Source organism: Heterodontus francisci, chromosome 14, assembly GCF_036365525.1.
Source record: "Heterodontus francisci isolate sHetFra1 chromosome 14, sHetFra1.hap1, whole genome shotgun sequence".
Lineage (NCBI taxonomy): Eukaryota > Metazoa > Chordata > Chondrichthyes > Heterodontiformes > Heterodontidae > Heterodontus > Heterodontus francisci.
In genome coordinates this window covers 108,578,834-108,594,243 of record NC_090384.1, presented here as the reverse complement: position 1 = coordinate 108,594,243, position 15,410 = coordinate 108,578,834, and the positions used below count along the sequence as shown (strand labels likewise).

At 48.4% G+C, this 15,410-nt stretch overlaps 1 protein-coding gene across 1 annotated transcript in view; it reads right to left on the bottom strand.

Annotated features, from left to right (window-relative positions):
• Positions 1-1,018: 1,018 nt before the first annotated feature.
• Positions 1,019-15,410, bottom strand: part of si:ch211-210p4.6 (malignant fibrous histiocytoma-amplified sequence 1) — a 104,880-nt gene continuing 90,488 nt past the window's right edge. Inside the window, exons 9-11 of the mRNA XM_068046745.1 lie at positions 12,921-13,036; positions 5,892-5,989; positions 1,019-4,690 (exon numbers count right to left, since the gene is read on the bottom strand). Of these exons, the coding sequence (XP_067902846.1) occupies positions 4,670-4,690; positions 5,892-5,989; positions 12,921-13,036 (235 nt within the window). The 3' untranslated portion in view covers positions 1,019-4,669. The remainder of the gene's footprint in view (positions 4,691-5,891; positions 5,990-12,920; positions 13,037-15,410) is intronic.

Sequence of the window (15,410 nt, the reverse complement as noted above, 5' to 3'; positions counted from 1 at the left end):
TAAACCTGAGGATTGAGAGGATTTTAGATCACAGCAAAGGAGGACCAAGAAACTGATAAAGGGAGAATAGAATATGAATGTAAACTAACAAAAAACATAAAAACAGATTGTAAAAGCTTCTGTAAGTACGTAAAAAGGAAATGTCTGGCTAAAACAAATGTGGGTCCATTACAGGCAGAGTCTGGATTGTGAGACTGTCCTTTGAAGAGAGATTGGGGAAACTGGGCCTGTATTCTCTGGTTTCGAAGAATGAGAGGTGATCTCATTGAAACCTACAAAATACTGACAGGGTAGATTCAGTTAAGATGTTTCCCCTGGTTGCGGAGTCTAGAACCAGGGGACACAATTTCAAAATAAGGGGGAAGCCACTTAAGACAGAGATGAGGAGAAATTTCTTTACCCAGAGGTTTGTGAATCTTTGGAATTCTCTACCCCAGAGGGCTGTGGAAGCTCAGTCATTGAGTATGTTTAAAGCAGAGATTGACAGATTTCTAAATACAAATGACATAAAGAGATATGGAGATAGTGTGGGAAAAAGGCATTGAAATGGATGATCAGCCATGATCGTATTGAATGGCAGAGCAGGCTCGATGGGCTGAATGACTGATTTCTGTTCCTATGTTCCTTCAAGTGAGTGTGCAACCCACTAAGCCACAAGTACACTCCAATGGCTAAATTCCACAATGTGTGATTGTATTGGGGCGATTCTAACCTCGACAAACACTCTTGTCCCCACAAAAATAATTTAAAACTTACTGTCCCAGGATCTCTTCAACTCTATGAATCTGTCCAGACAGTGAGGGTGCTTGTGTCAGCTAGTCTGTCCGAAATCCCGTTTTGCATAATAACAGGGGTGTACTATAGGTAGATGTTCCCCCCCCCACCCCCTCCCCCCCCCCCCCATCCATCAAGCAGTGAGATTGTCATAAAAATCTATCTGGTTTACAAATGTCCCTTTCAGGATGGAAATCTGCCGTCCTTACCCAGTCTTGGCCTAGACGTAATTAACAATAACAACTTGTATTTTTATAGCATCTTTAATGTAATAATATATTCCAAGGTGTCTCACAGAAACATTATAAAACAAAACTGGAGCTGGAAAGGTTTAGGGAGCGAATTCAGAGCTTGGGGCCTTGACAGTCGCTAGTCTATAACTGCTGTCCCAAACTAATATGGTTGATTCTTCACAACTGTGTGAAGTGGCCGAGAAAACCGTTCGGGTATGTCAAACCATTAGCAGTTCATCCACCACCAAGGTAGCTCTGCCAATGAGCCAGCACAAACATGAATGGCCTCCTGTCCCATAGCATTCTGTGATACCATCTTCTCAATGGTGACTGGGGATAGGCAATAAATGCTAGTCTTGCCACTGATCAGAATCTCCAGAACATGAGTAACCCATGAGAACTATCACAGACCTAGTGAGAAATATGGTGTGTGCTTTTTCCATTTTTTTCAATATTTTTGTTCTTTTGGAGTCAAAAATATTGGAGATGGCAGAAAGACTGGCCAATAGGCTCAGTAGGAATCACTACATCCACATACAGTAGTGATTCCTTTGTACAGCTCACAAAGACAAGAATTTCAGACACAGAGACAACTCCCTGAGCTCTCTGACCTTATACATCTGTTCAGTTTAGACCTGCATTTGTACAATGATGGTGTTGACTTCATAGTGAACCCAACGCTTCATCATTCTCCTGTTTCCACTGTGTCAGGGCTCACTATGGTGGGGAACAGTGAAATCCCATTCTTCAAACATTAACCCTTCCAACACCTTGACTTCCTCTAACTGACAGAAGTAACAATATCAGAGATCAGTGATATTAGACACACAAGCTAGATAAGGAGATATTAGGACAGTGGCTAAAAGTTCAGTCAAAGAGGTAGTTTTTAAGGAGTGTCTTAAAGGAGGAAAGTGAGGCAGAGAGGTTTAGGGAGGGAATTTCAGAGCTTAGGGTCCAGGCAACTGAAGGCACAGCCACCAATGGTGGAGCAATTAAAATTGAGGATGGTCAAGAGGTCAGAATTAGAGGAGCACAGAGACCTCGGAGGGTTGTAAAGATGGAGGGGGTTTACAGAGAGAGGGAGGGGTGAGGCTCGAGGGGGGTTGCAGAGAGAGGGAGGGGTGAGGCACGAGGGGGTTACAGAGAGATGGAAGGGTGAGGCGAGAGGGGGGTTACAGCGAGAGGGAGGGATGAGCCTCGAGGGGGGTTACAGAGAGAGGGAGGGGTGAGGCTCGAGGGGGGTTACAGAGAGAGGGAGGGGTGAGGCTCGAGGGGGTTAGAGAGGGGGAGGGATGAGGCGCGAGGGGGGTTAGAGAGAGAGGGAGGGGTGAGGCTCGAGGGGGGTTGCAGAGAGAGGGAGGGGTGAGGCTCGAGGGGGCTAGAGAGAAAGGGAAGGGTGAGGCGAGAGGGGGGTTACAGCGAGAGGGAGGGATGAGCCTCGAGGGGGGTTACAGAGAGAGGGAGGGGTGAGGCTCGAGGGGGGTTACAGAGAGAGGGAGGGGTGAGGCTCGAGGGGGTTAGAGAGGGGGAGGGATGAGGCGCGAGGGGGGTTAGAGAGAGAGGGAGGGGTGAGGCTCGAGGGGGGTTACAGAGAGGGAGGGGTGAGGCTCGAGGGGGTTAGAGAGAAAGGGAAGGGTGAGGCTCGAGGGGGTTAGAGAGAGAGGGAGGGGTGAGGCTCGAGGGGTTGACAGAGAGAGGGAGGGGTGAGGCTCGAGCGGTTGACAGAGAGAGGGAGGGATGAGGCTCAAGGGGGGTTACAGAGAGAGGGAGGGGTGAGGCTCGAGGGTGGTTACAGAGAGAGGGAGGGGTGAGGCTCGAGGGGGGTTACAGAGAGAGGGGGGGTGAGGCTTGAGGGAGTTAACAACAAGGATGAGAATTTTTAAATGGCGCAGTGTCAGATTGGGGGTCAATGTGAGTGAGAGAACACTCAGGGTTATTTTCACCCCCAGTGTCTCAAGAAAATCACAATATTCTGATAACATGGCTTCTTATCGGTTGCAGAAACAATCATATCACACAGTGACCATACCAAGTGGCTGATAGCCCAGTGAAAGGTCATTCATTGGAAGTTGTGAATTGGATTATGAATCAGAAGGGGGGAGGAAGAGGAAGAGGAAGCTCATTAGAAGAGCAGTGTTGGAGGAAGCAGAGTGTCTCAGCCTCAGTCTTAGCACGATTTACATTCACTGTCATTACTGAGGGACTGAATGCAGGATATCTACATTTACAGGAGACACTGTGCAACGTTCCAGTGACCATTAACACAAAGAAAATTGTAGAGGTCGTTGGGGGAATTTTAATCTTCAAGAAAATAGGCCTGTTTGTGTCGGGCGGGAAGTTCAAATGTAAAACCATCTCAAAGCCAGACCCGTCTGCCCTACAACACACTCACTTCCAGTTTGAACAGAGGCTGGAAAGGAGACGATGACTATTCCATGCACGGGAGGAGAGCCACTCATTTAAATATTATAATGAAACTGTGTACATCAGCTTTAATGATAGCTGGTGTTGTTAACCAGGCCTCCGGGATCCTGTCAGCTGAAGGGAGGTGAGGAATTCTGCATAGAATGGGTTAATGATCTTCCCAGCATTGTGTGTGGGCCAAGCAGATTCCGACTGCTTCCCCTGGTCCCCCAAATGAATGTGTTAACCTCCCACACAGATCAGACATCTGCCCTCGCAATCGGACCCATACCCCTCAATCCCATGCCCTCTCCCAATGTCTTCCCCAGTCCCCAATCTTCTTCCTCTTCTCTCAATCTCTATGGATCGCCCATCAATACCCCACCCCCGTCCCCCTGCTCTCTCTGGCCCCCTCCGCCCAACAATACCCTGCACCCCCTGCTCCTCTGGGCCCCCCACTCTCTCTAATCTCTCCCTCTCCCTTCTCCACTCCCTGACTGTGCCTACTGTGCAGACCTACCCATCCAAAAACTTCTCAATTCAATTGGCTGCGGCTGGGGAACACCATTACAAAAATGTTAATCAGGTCCAGTCATTAAACTAGGCAGGACCTGGGTGATATCCCTTCTTCTGGATTTCCCGACTGCTAGACATCCTCCCAGATTCCTCACTGTAAATATCAGGGCTCAAGGATCTGATGATCACTGTGTTCTTTCTGCAAGATTTTGCCCTCATTGTCATTGAGTCCTGGATGGTAGTTAGACTGCAGATTAGAGGCCGTGGACCTTCACACAACAGGGAGTAAATAGTCAGTTGGAGGTCCTTTCCATTCACTGCCCCGTGACCTGCTTCAGAGGGAGAAGGGAGAAACTAAAAGCTTAGGATCCTGAAAAAATATACTTAAAATGGCCATTAATATGGTTTCTAATTAAAACCTTTTTGTACAAGCAAAGGATTTTGAAGAATGAAAGGTGCTAATTGTCTCCTCAATGTCCCCGTGCTGAGGAATCTTTGCTGAAACATTTCACAGGACCACATGTCGACACTTCCAGGGTGACTGCAACACAGACTGGCCAAATAATGCAGCTCTCGGATTCAGCAGGGAACAGACAGCTCTGGATTAAGCAGTACGATCAGAGGGAGTTGTCACTGAGCTCTGTCCAGGTGTGGAATAGGGATAAAGGAAAGCACGCTGGGTTGCTCCAAGTCTATTCAGCTTGAGAAACGGATAAATGTTCCCATCACTTTCTTGGGAATGGTTAACAGGCGGGATGGAATTCCTGTGAAGATGAAAAACTTTATTACAGTGTAACTGGTTTCAGATTCCCTAATTCAGAAATTCATATAAATATCTCTGAAACGGAAATGCATTCGAATCATTGTAATTTATATCTTTACACTCAGAAAAGTTGTACATCAAACACACATTTTCTGTCTCACGCGTGGAATTCTGTATCACTTTTACACAGCGAGTGGTAATGACCTGGAACTCGCTGTCTATGAGGGTGGTGGAAGCAGAGATGGTGAACGATTTCAAAAGGATATTGGATGGACACTTGAGGGAAATAAACTTGCAGAGCTACAGGAATAGAGTTGGCATGGACTCGATGGGCTGAATGGCCTCCTTCTGTGCTGTAATGACTCTATGACACTTAAAAATAACAGTAATTTGACACCGGAGCCAGAGTCTTGACTGATAGACTTGGGAGATTGGGCAGTGTGCTCAGTAACACTGTTCATGAGTCTAGCTTTGAATCCAGCTCAGACAGGCTTGAAAAATTCCCCAGTTCCTCCTACAAAATGAGTTTTGAGTTAGTTGTCCGATCCCTAACAAGTGTGACTCAATCTTATTTGAAGAGAGCACCAAGGCCGATGGCGTGAAGTGAGTTTGTCACACAGGAGCAATAAGGAGTTAATGCACAGTTATCAGAGTGAAGGTCATGCCCCAAGTGGCCTGTTCTATATCTGCCTGCGAAGCATTCTACCCTAAATCCTGGAAACAGCAAATCACCATCAGGCACTGACACCTCGCGTTATCGAATAGAGCAAATCTCACCAGCAGAATATACAATTGGAGCTGAGAGGCAATCAGCAGTGTGAGACAGTAACCCAGAAATGATGGTTGGTGATGCTCAAGGGCCATCCTTGTGACATTTCTCAAGACAAGTCTATCTTTTAGCCAAAATGTTCAACTTTTCACACGAAGTGTGTTAACGCCTGTGTTGGAATAGTGACCACAGCAATGTCACATTAACCCATTCTGCAACCATTAGATCAGGTTTAAGCAGCTGAATCTGATAGTGTGAGGCGTCGGGTGAAGTGAAGGTTTCTGTCCGCACTGCCTGGGAGTTCCTGACAGACAAGTAGCTGGCGTGAGATGCAGATTTCCTGGACATGCAATAATGGGAGTCGGCATTCCCTCGAAACATTCCAGCATTTCATTCAGACAGAGGTCCCTCACAACTAAACCAATAGATTTACCTGTTCCTCTATATTCATCGTACAGGAGCCACTGACAAAATTTCCGGTTACGTTATAAGTGTTGTGGATATTCTGTTGAGTCACGCAGCTCTTTGAAGCTGTAAAATTAAAGGTGATTAACTTTATACCAGGAGCTGGAAGACAACGGAGAGATGAGGTACTTATCAATGAGGAAAACCATTCTCCCCATTGTAATTCATCCGGATTAACCTTACACTCCCCCCACCCAACTGCACCCCCCCACTCCAAACCTCCCCACACTCCCCCCGCCCAACTGCACCCCCCCTCTCCAAACCTCCCCACACTCCCCCCACCCAACTACACCCCCCCTCTCCAAACCTCCCCACACTCCCCCCACCCAACTACACCCCCCCACTCCAAACCTCCCCACAATCCCCCCGCCCAACTACACCCCCCCTCTCTAAACCTCCCCACACTCCCCCCACTCCAAACCTCCCCACACTGCCCCCACCCAACTGCACCCCCCCACTCCAAACCTCCCCACACTCCCCCCACCCAACTACACCCCCCCTCTCCAAACCTCCCCACACTCCCCCCACCCAACTACACCCCCCCACTCCAAACCTCCCCACACTCCCCCCACTCCAAACCTCCCCACACTCCCCCCACCCAACTACACCCACCCACTCCAAACCTCCCCAGAATGCCCCCACCCAACTGCACCCCCCCACTCCAAACCTCCCCACACTCCCCCCATCCAACTACACCCCCCCACTCCAAACCTCCCCACACTCCCCCCCACCCAACTACACCCACCCACTCCAAACCTCCCCAGAATGCCCCCACCCAACTGCACCCCCCCACTCCAAACCTCCCCACACTCCCCCCACCCAACTACACCCCCCCACTCCAAACCCCCCCCCACACTCCCCCCACCCAACTACACCCCCCCACTCCAAACCCCTCCACACTCCCCCCACCCAACTACACCCCCCACTCCAAACCACCCCACACTCCCCCCACCGAACTACAGCCCCCACTCCAAACCTCCCCACACTCCCCCCACCCAACTACACCCCCCACTCCAAACCTCCCCACACTCCCCCCACCCAACTACACCCCCACTCCAAACCTCCCCACACTCCCCCCACCAAACTACTCCCCCTACTCCAACCTCCCCACACTCCCCCCACAAAAGTCCATGCAACACTGCCCCAAATCCCTCCTTCTCCGTCTCAATTTGGTTCTCAATCCCCCCTACTCTGTCCCAACTTGGCTCCAAATCCCCCTACTCCATCCCAACACTGCCGCAAATACGCCCTACACCACCCCCAACACGCCCCCTCAACACACCCCCTATCCAAACCTCCCCACACTAGCCACATTGGTACCAACAAAATAAACAAGGGGGGGGATGAGGTCCTGAAAGCAGATTTTAGGGAGCTAGGAAGGAGATTACGAAGCAGGACGTCAAGAGTAGTAATTTTAGGATTACTCCCAGTACCATGTGCTAGTGAGCATAGGAATAGGAGGATTGATCGATTGAACACGTGACTGGAGAATTGGTATCGGACAGAAGGCATCAGATTTCTGAGACTTTGGGACCAGTTCTGGGGTAGTTGACCTGTACAAGATGGACAGGCTACACCTTAATAGGACTGGGACTAATATCTTTGCAGGGAGATTTGTTTGTGCTGTTGGCGAGAGTTTAAATTAAATTATCAGGGGGGTTGGGAACATAAGAGGGAGCTCAGATTGGAGGGAAGCAAAACGTACAACAGGAAGTAGAAAAGTAGTAAGTGAAATTAGACGAGATGAAGGCAAACATTAAACAGGATCGGAATGAGGAATAATGTTAAAACCAAAGTTAAGGGCACTCTATCTGAATGCACACTGCATTCACAACTAAGTTGATGATTTGAAGGCACAAATTGAGGTGAATGGGTATGATTTAATTGCCATAATGCAGATGTAGTTACAGGATGACCAGGACTGGGAACTGAATATTCAGGGATATTCGTCATTTACGAAGGATAGGCAGAGAGGAAAAGGATTTGAGGTAGCGCTGTTAATAAGAGACTGGATAAGTACATTAGTGAAAGAGGATCTTAGATCGAAGGAGCGAGATGTAGAATCAGTTTAGGTGGAGCTGAGAAACAGGAAGGGGCAGCAAACATTGGTAGGAGTTGTTTATAGGCCACCAAACTGTAGTGGTAGTGTTGGGCACGGTATAAATCAGGAAATTATAGCTGCATGTAGCATGGGCAATACGGTAATAATGGGGACTTCAATTTACATATGGATTGGGTAAACCTAATTAGCACTAATGCTGTGAAGGATGAATTCTTGGAATGTATACGAGATGGGTTTCTGGAGCAGTATGTTGAAGAACCAACTAAGGATCAGGCTATTTTAGATTTAGTATTACGTAATGAGAAAGGGCTAATTAATAACCTTGCTGTAAAGAAGCCATTAGGAAATAGTGACCACAATATGACAGACTTTTACATTGGGCTGAATTTTACAGACCCCCCACCCTTCCCCCCCGACGTCGGGGGTCTGGGCAGGGGGGCCAGTAAATGCCTCTACGTAAGGGCTACCACACACCCTGACGCCAGGAGGGCCTGGCCCAACATTGCCAGCAGCAGCGAGGCCTCATGGCGGCCCCACCCCACTTTGTTGATGTGACAGCCATTAACATATGTAAATACATTTAAATCAATGAATTAATTATGCTTATGCTCCCGCCGCCTGTCTAGGTGCAATCGTTGTGCTGCTGGTCGGCACCCCTGTGCCTTCGGATCCCTGTCCGGGGAGACGAGGCAGAACACTGGTGGGGAGGGAAGAGGAGGTAAGTTTTTCAGTGAGGGGTGAGGGGGGTGGGGTAAAAATCATATCATTGGTGTAGGGGATGGTGGGACGGGGTGAACTTTAAACTTTGTGCAGTCTTGTTGGGGGGGGGGGGGGGTGGGGAAGGTCAGATTTAAAAGCTAAGTGTTTTGGGAGGGAAGGGAAAAGAGTTAATGTAATTGTTATTGGGGCCTGGGAAAGGGGCGTCAGAAATTTAGTTTATAAATTTTGTGGTGGTGGGGGGGGGGTTCTCTTTAAAAATTCAAATTTGCCAACAGGGCTGGCTGCCCTTTAAAAATAGCGCCTGTGCACTGGTAGCTGACGCCATTGCCGGTGACGGACAGCAGGCCCCCTCCACGTGACTGAGGGGAGGGGCCGCCCTGGGTATTGAAATGAGCCGCCACGTGGGAGATCACGGTGGCTCTTCAGCTTGCAGCCCACACCGACAGCGGGGGCGGGCTCTAAAAATCCAGCTCTTTGTGTCTGTCTTCATGGAGGAAGACACAGAAAATCTTCCAGAAGTACAAGGGAACTAAGGGATTTGTAAAAATGAGGAACTGAAAGAAATTAGTATTAGTAAAGAGGTAGTACTTGAAAAGTTAACTGGATTGAAAGTTAATAAATCCCCTGGACCAGATGAGCTACATCCTAGTGGTTATAGAGATGGTGGATGTATTGGTGATTATCTTTCAAATTTCTACAGATTCTGGAAAGGTTCCTGCAGACTGGAAAGTAGCAAATGTAACCCCACTTTTAAGAAAGGAGGGAGAGAAAATGGAGAACTATAGACCTGTTAGTTTGACGTCAGTAGTAGAGAAAATGTTAGAATCTATTATAAAGGATGTGAAAACTGGACACTTAGAAAATAATGATATGATTGGGCAGAGTCAACTTGGATTATGAGAAGGAATCATGTTTGACAAACCTGTTGGAGTTTTTTGAGGATGTTACTTGTAGCATAGATAAAGGAGAACCAGTGGAAGTGGTGTATTTGGATTTTCAGAAGGCTTTTGGTAAGGTCTCACACAGGAGCTTAGTAAACAAAATTAGAGCACATGGGATTGGGGGTAATATACTGGTATGGATTGAGAATTGGTTAACAGACAGAAAAGAGAGAGTAGGAATAAACGGGTCATTCTCAGGATGACAGACTGTTATTAGTGGGGTACTGCAAGGATCAGTGCTTGGGCCACAACTGTTCACAATTTATATAAATGATTTGGATGTGGGGACCAAGTGTAATATTTCCAGATTTGCTGATGACGCAAAACTAGTGGGAATGTCAGTTGTGAGGAGGATGCAAGGAGGCTTGAAGAGGATTTGGACAGGCTAAGTGAATGGGCAAGAACATGGCAGATGGAATATAATGTGAATAAGTGTGAAATGATCCTTTTTGGTAGAAAAAACAGAAAGACAGAGTATTTCTTAAATGGTGAGAGGTTGGGAAGTGTTAATGTCCAAAGAGACCTGGGTGTCCTTGTTCATGGGTCACTAAAAGCCAATATGCAGGTGCAGCAAGCAATTAAGAAGGCAAATGGTATGTTGGCCTTCATTGCAAGGGGATTTGAGTACAGGAGTAAAGATGTCTTGCTGCAATTGTATAAAACCTTGGTGAGACCAGACCTGGGGTATTGTGTACTGTTTTGGACTCCTTATCTAAGGAAGGATATACTTGCCATAGACAGAGTGCACCAAGGTTCGCCAGACTAATTCCTGGGATGGTGGGACTGTCCTATGAGTAGAGATTGAGGAAGCTGGGTCTGTTTTCTTGAGAGTTTCGAAGAATGAGAGGTGATCTCATTGAAACGTACAAAATTCTTACAGGGTGTGACAGGGTAGGATGTTTCCTCTGGCTGGTGAGTCTAGAACAAGGGGACACAGTCTCAGAATAAGGGGCAGGCCATTTAAGACTGAGATGAGGAGGAATTTCTTCACTCAGGGGGTGGTGAATCTGTGGAATTCTCTACCCCAGAGGGCTGTGGAAGCTCAATCATTGAGCATGTTCAAGACAGAAATCAATAGATATCTGGATGCTAATGACATCAAGGGATATGGGGATAGTGGGAAAAATAGCATCGAGGTGGATGATCAGCTATGATCTCTTTGAATGTCAGAGCAGGCTCGATGGGCTGAATGGCCTACTCCTGCTCCTATTTCCTATGATCCTATGATCCTCCCCCCACAGTTCCTGTAACTGTCCAACACCCCCTACTCCACCCCCAACACTGTCCTCGACACACCCTAATCGACCTCAACAACCCCCTCAACACTCCCCCCTACTCCACCACCCAAATGAGGGAGAAAGGAATAGAGGAGATGCTGATAGGGTGAGATGAAAAGGGTGGGAGGAGGCTTGTGTGCAGCAGAAACACCAGCATGGGCTGGTTGGGCCAAATGGCCTGTATTTGTGCTGCAGACTCCACGTACCTGTGTCAGCTCTTTGAAAGAGATTTCCACTGAATCCCACTCCTCCTGCTCTTTCCCCATAGTCTCATTGACCCCCAAACAAACTACATACTATTGCAACAAACTCCATTCACCATCCCGTTCACTGTCTCATTGCTCACAACCTCGGCCTCCGAATTCATAGAAATATAGAAAATTACAGCACGGAAGGCGGCCATTTGACCCATCGTGTGTATGGCAGCAACAAAAAACCATCCAGCCTAATCCCACTGTTTGGCTCTTGGTCTGTGGCCTTGATGGTTATGGCATTTCAAGTGCATATCTGTTGCACTGTCAGAGGAGCAGTACTGAGGGAGTGCTGCACTGTCGGAGGGTCACTACTGAGGGAGTGCTGCACTGTCGGAGGGTCACTACTGAGGGAGTGCTGCACTGTCGGAGGGACAGTACTGAGGGAGTGCTGCACTATCGGAGGTACAGTACTGAGGGAGTGCTGCACTGTCGGAGGGACAGTACTGAGGGAGTGCTGCACTGTCGGAGGGACAGTACTGAGGGAGTGCTGCACTGTCGGAGGGACAGTACTGAGGGAGTGCTGCACTGTCGGAGGGACAGTACTGAGGGAGTGCTGCACTGTCGGAGGGTCAGTACTGAGGGAGTGCTGCACTGTCGGAGGGACAGTACTGAGGGAGTGCTGCACTGTAGGAGGGACAGTACTGAGGGAGTGCTGCACTGTCGGAGGGACAGTACTGAGGGAGTGCTGCACTGTCGGAGGGACAGTACTGAGGGAGTGCTGCACTGTCGGAGGGACAGTACTGAGGGAGTGCTGCACTGTCGGAGGGACAGTACTGAGGGAGTGCTGCACTGTCGGAGGGACAGTACTGAGGGAGTGCTGCACTGTTGGAGGGACAGTACTGAGGGAGTGCTGCACTGTCGGAGGGACAGTACTGAGGGAGTGCTGCACTGTCGGAGGGACAGTACTGAGGGAGTGCAGCACTGTCGGAGGGTCAGTACTGAGGGAGTGCTGCACTGTCGGAGGGTCAGTACTGAGGGAGTGCCGCACTGTCGGAGGGTCAGTACTGAGGGAGTGCTGCACTGTCGGAGCGGCAGTACTGAGGGAGTGCTGCACTGTCAGAGGGTCAGTACTGACGGAGTGCTGCACTGTCGGAGGGTCAGTACTGAGGGAGTGCTGCACTGTCGGAGCGGCAGTACTGAGGGAGTGCTGCACTGTCAGAGGGTCAGTACTGAGGGAGTGCTGCACTGTCGGAGCGGCAGTACTGAGGGAGTGCTGCACTGTCAGAGGGTCAGTACTGACGGAGTGCTGCACTGTCGGAGCAGCTGTCTTTCAGATGAGATGTTAAACCAAGGCCCTGTCTGCCCTCCCAGGTGGATGTACAAGATCCCATGGGCACGATTGAAAGCAGGGGCGTTCTCTCCGGTGTCCAGGCCAGTGTTTATCCCTCAACCAACATCACTAAAACCAATTATCTGGTCACTTGCAGGACTCTGGAGAAACAGCGGGGGAGTGGGACTAATTGCTCTTTCAAACAGCCAGCACAGGAACGATGGGTCAAATGGCCTCCTTCTGTGCTGTATGATTATCTGAACTCACGCTTTTTGTGGGATCTTGCTGTGTGCAGTTTGGCTACTGCGATTTTCTTCATTACAATGCTGACTAGACTTTAAATATACTTCAGTTGTTATAAAAGGCTTTCAGGTGTCAGGAATTGGCAAAAACTTACAATGTGCAGAGAGGCAAAGGAGAGTGTGTGCATCTTAATGAAGCATCTCTTAGGCATATGGGGAGAGGTCACTTACCTTCAGTTGTGCCATTCCGACCCTGCGACCTTCGACTTGTGCAAAACAAGAGCTCTGTCTGGAAATCTCCACCACATTTCTCACAGCTCTTTATCTTCTCCTCCAATGTCTGCTCACTGTTAACAACAACAACTTGCATTTATATTACGCCTTTAACATAGTAAAACATTTCAAGATACTTCACAGTTGTGTTATCAAATAAAATTTAACACCGAGCCACATAAGGAAGTATGAGGTCAGATGACCAAAAGCTTGGTCAACGAAGTAGCTTTTAAGAAGCGTCTTAAAGGAGGAGAGAGTGAGAGGCGGAGAGGTTTAGGGAAGGAAAACCACAGGTCAAGGTCCCGGCAGCTGAAGACATGGTCGCCAATGGTGGAGCAATTAAAATCGGGGATGCTTGAGAGGAAGAGCGCAGATATCCCGGAGGGTTGTGGGACTGGAGGAGATTACAGAGATAGGGAGGGTTGTGGGACTGGAGGAGGTTACAGAGATAGGGAAGGGTGAGAGAGAGAGAGTAGGACAAATGAGAACTTCAAAAGAGCGGCAGCAGCGGGAAGCCGAGAGAGAGAGACAGCGGGACCAGAGAGCAGTGTGAAAGAGCAGTGGCAGAAAGGGGAGAGAGAGAGAGAATGAGAGAGAGAGAAAGCGCACGCGGGACCAGGGAGCAGTGTAAAAGAGTGGCGGTGGGAAGGGGAGAGAGAGAGAGAGAGAGAGAGAGAGCAGGACCAACGAGCAGTGTTAAAGAACTATCCAGTCCAGTCCAGTCCAGTCCGGTCAGGTTCGGGCCAGTACGGTCCAGTCCGGTCCACCAGAGCAGAACAACCTCATTCTGAGCAGAGAAAAAAAAATCAAAATTTGACACCACAGGAAAACAGGTAGTTGATTGGTTGGTTAGTTTTTTAACGATTATCTTTCAAAACTCGGGTAATTTTACTAATTGTAAGGTTTTATTTACTAATAGTAGTAATGCTTAATAAAAAGCAAAATACTGCAGATGCTGGAAATCTGAAATAAAAACAAGAAATGCTGGAAATACTCAGCAGGTCTGGCAGCATCTGTGGAGAGAGAAGCAGAGTTAACGTTTCGGGTCAGTGACCCTTCATCAGAACTGGCAGATATAAGAAATATAAAAGATTTTAAGCAAATAAAGCGGGGGTGGGGCAAGAATAACAAGAGAGAAGGTGTTGATAGGACAGGGTCACCGAGAATAACTGACCAGAAGGTCATAGAACAAAGGTAAATGATATGTTAATGGTGTGCTGAAAGACAATGCATTAATACAGAGAGAGTGTTAATTGATAGAAAAATGAACAGCGTGGCCCCCAGCACAAACATGAAAAAAACAGTGGACAGGCACAGTAGAAACAAACTAAACAAACTAAAATAAAATAAACACATAAGAAAAAAGAAAAAAATAACTAAATATTGAAATAAAAAGGAGGGCCCATCATGCTCTGAAATGATTGAACTCAATGTTCAGTCCGGCAGGCTGTAGTGTGCCTAATTGGTAAATGAGATGCTGTTCCTCGAGCTTGCGTTGATGTTCACTGGAACACTGCAGCAATCCCAGGACAGAGATGTGAGCATGAGAGCAGGGGGGGGTGTGTTGAAATGGCAAGCAACCGGAAGCTCAGGGTCCTGCTTGCGGACTGAGCGGAGGTGTTCCTCAAAGCGGTCACCCAGTCTGCGTATGGTCTCCCCAATGTAGAGGAGACCACACTGTGAGCAGCGAATACAGTATACTACATTGAAAGAAGTACAAGTAAATCGCTGCTTCACCTGAAAGGAGTGTTTGGGGCCTGGGATAGTGAGGAGAGAGGAGGTAAATGGGCAGGTATTACACCTCCTGCGATTGCAGGGGAAGGTGCTGGGGGAAGGGGACGAGGTGGTGGGGGTAATGGAGGAGTGGACGAGGGTGTCACGGAGGGAACGATCCCTTCGGAATGCTGACAGGGGAAGGGAGGGGAAGATACGTTTGGCGGTGGCATCACACTGGATGTGACGGAAATGGCGGAGGATGATCCTTTGGATATGGAGGCTGATGGGGCGGAAAGTGAGGACAAGGGGAACCCTGTCACGGTTCTGGGAGGGAGGGGAAGGGGTGAGGGTAGAGGTGCAGGAAATCGGCCAGACACGGACACCGTATGCCTTTGCTCCATGACCTCCTGGTCAGTTATTCTCTGTGACCCTTTGTCCTATCAACGCCTTCTCTTTTGTTATCTCTTTCCCCACCCCCGCTTTACTTGCTTAAAACCTATTACAATTCTAGCCTCTGCCAGTTCTGATGAAGGGTCACTGATCAGAAACGTTAACTCTGCTTCACTCTCCACAGATGCTGCCGGACCTGCTGAGTATTTCCAGCATTTCTTGTTTTGATTTTAGTAAAGCTTAATAGATTGGCTGGTGAATATTTCCTACGAATTAATTAAGTAACTAATTAATTAGTTATTTAAAACACAATCAGGATGACAGGGCAGGTGATGTGTTGCA